This window comes from Alosa sapidissima, chromosome 12, assembly GCF_018492685.1.
Source record: "Alosa sapidissima isolate fAloSap1 chromosome 12, fAloSap1.pri, whole genome shotgun sequence".
Classification (NCBI taxonomy): Eukaryota; Metazoa; Chordata; class Actinopteri; order Clupeiformes; family Clupeidae; genus Alosa; species Alosa sapidissima.
The window spans coordinates 29,590,712-29,593,211 of record NC_055968.1 but is presented as its reverse complement, the minus strand read 5'-3'; the positions used below and the strand labels follow the sequence as shown (position 1 = coordinate 29,593,211).

The 2,500-nt window shown below is 45.6% G+C and overlaps 1 protein-coding gene across 1 annotated transcript in view; it reads right to left on the bottom strand.

Moving 5' to 3' along the window:
- The window catches only part of hmcn1 (hemicentin 1), a 136,273-nt gene that overhangs the window by 93,337 nt on the left and 40,436 nt on the right, over positions 1 to 2,500 (bottom strand). The window contains 4 exon segments of the mRNA XM_042058137.1: positions 573 to 694; positions 823 to 967; positions 1,545 to 1,808; positions 2,386 to 2,500. The exon segment at positions 2,386 to 2,500 is cut by the window's right edge and continues 6 nt beyond it. Of these exon segments, the coding sequence (XP_041914071.1) occupies positions 573 to 694; positions 823 to 967; positions 1,545 to 1,808; positions 2,386 to 2,500 (646 nt within the window).

Below are 2,500 nucleotides of genomic sequence, written 5' to 3'. Positions count from 1 at the left end.
AAAACTGTTACTATAAATACCTGGCAAAGTTTCATAAAGTAAAGGCACAGCAACTAGAAATATAATGAATTCCTAGATAATCATTCTTCCACCAAGAAATATATTTCCTCTATCTGAATGGTTGCCAAGCAACATCGAGACACAGCTACTTTAACTTTTGTATCAAGTTGTGGTAGTGCAGTAATATAGAACGGAATGCGGTCAAGGTGTAGGTTTGTGCTGGATTTTACAACGGCATCGAACGCGATTCAGCCAATCACAACCAACGACCGGAACTATCAGTTTTAGAATGAACATTCTAACATAAGTTTCCGTTCCACAACAATTGAAGGTTCTAAAATTCTATGTTGAAACCCAGGTATTCTTTAGAACGTTCATTTCCAACATTCCTGTCACATGGGACACTACTACTACTAACATAAAAGCTCTCAACCATGTCCATTTTGTCAAAGTAGCTGTTGGAGGTAAAAAGTTTGGAGACCCTTGGTATACTAATTAAATGCTATTTCATGCAGGCCATGTTCTGTTCTGTAGGTCATGCAGGGCACTGTGTGGTGGGATTGTGGACTCACCTGAGACGTCCAGGAAGGTGCGTGCTCGTCCTGTTCCAGCACTATTGATGGCGATACACTCGTAAAAGCCCTCGTCCTTCAAAGACACCTGATCAATCACATACTCGGCCGACGCTGATTCCCTGAAGTGACAGAACACAGAGCTCTGTTTACGAGGGTGTGTTTGATTGTTTGTTTATATGTTCATGTCTGTATGGATATGTTTAATGTGTCTGCATGCTAGTGTATGTGAATATTTAGGTGCACTCACTTGTAGAGCTGGTCGACCCCGAGTCGTGTCCCGTCCCTGGTAAAGCGGACTGTGTAGGGAATGAGACTGTCCACCAGGCAGTTAATGCCCCCACGCTGCAGGTAATACCCAGGGGTACGGGCGGGCATCTGAACCTTAGGGGCATCTGAGGAGATACTCAAATTAGTCTACTCAACACTGGGACAACTCTAAACACACTGCTGTACAATATACATTCACAATTCTCCTCATAACAACACAATATGATACACTACACACACACACAAAACATTTGTTTCCTTCTTCGTGGGCAAGTAACGTCTAAATACACTGAAAAAAACCAATCAAAGGTTCAACATATCACATCATACTAAACTGCATCTGTAATCTAATACACTAATACTGTACTTAGCCCTTCAGTTTGTGTGTTCATCTTTCAGGATTAATCTGAAAATAATCTCAAGGAAACAGATTGGTCAGACTGGCCTACTAAATCAGTAAATTAAACTGGGGCTCTGATTTGCTAATCTCACACCAGTCTTGAGCTCTCCCTGCCTCCACTCTTTCCATTAGATTGGCTCCTGTCCTAGACACCCATCTCTAATTGGGGCGCTAACTAAGTTAGCAACTTTGTTGGTTGCAATGCAATTTCCCATTTCCAACCAACTAAGTTGCTAACAGGTATGGGTTGCTAACTATGGTTTTGGGAAACGCGCCCCCTGGTCGGTGGGCTGGACACTCACCTGGCACGATGCTGGAGAAGGACACACTGGAGACGCGCTGAAAGACGAAGCCGTCGCGGTCGTAGCCGGTGACACGCAGGAAGAAGGCCTCGTCAGGCGGCATGAACTCGGTGATGTTCCAGATGCCGTAGGGCTCGCGCGAGGGGAAGTAGCGGATGGGCAGGGTCTTGAGCACGGCCCCCGTGGTGCTCAGCAGCTCCAGGCGGTCAGGCCGCGCCGGGTGGGTCAGCCCCGTGGTGTTGAGAAGGATAAAGGTAGGGATACCTGCAGGTTATGGATGGACACACACACACACACACAAACACACATTCAAACACACACACAAACACACACACACACACACACACACACACACACACACGCACGCACAAACACACATTCAAACACACACACACACACACGCACAAACACACATTCAAACACACACACACAAACACACACACAAACACACACACACACACACACACACACACACACACACACACACACATACACACACACACACACACACACACACACACACACACACACAGACACACAAACACACACACACAGAGATGGGTCATACTATAGGGTTGTTGTGGATGGGTCCTGTTGTCCCTGCACATATAGATTTGCCACCTTTAATAACTGTGGACACTTTTCACCTTGTCTTCATACTATACTTCAATTTACAGGTTTAATTATCCTGTAAAAAAGTTTTAGAAATCACTGTGAATATGAGAGAAAGATTTTAAAAATGTTTTTTTTGTTCAACATCTGTCCATTTTACTGTAGGCCTTAAGCTTCAAAGGCTCCCCGCCACAGTGTTTGTCCACTAACATAGAGGCCCCTGACTAACCTTGCACGGGCCGACTAGAGGTCATCTTGAAGTCCAGCGTGGGCTTTCTGGAGAAGCCAGCCCGGAAGTCGATGGTGCTGAGGCCTGAGATGCGGACAGAGTGGCGACCCTTGCT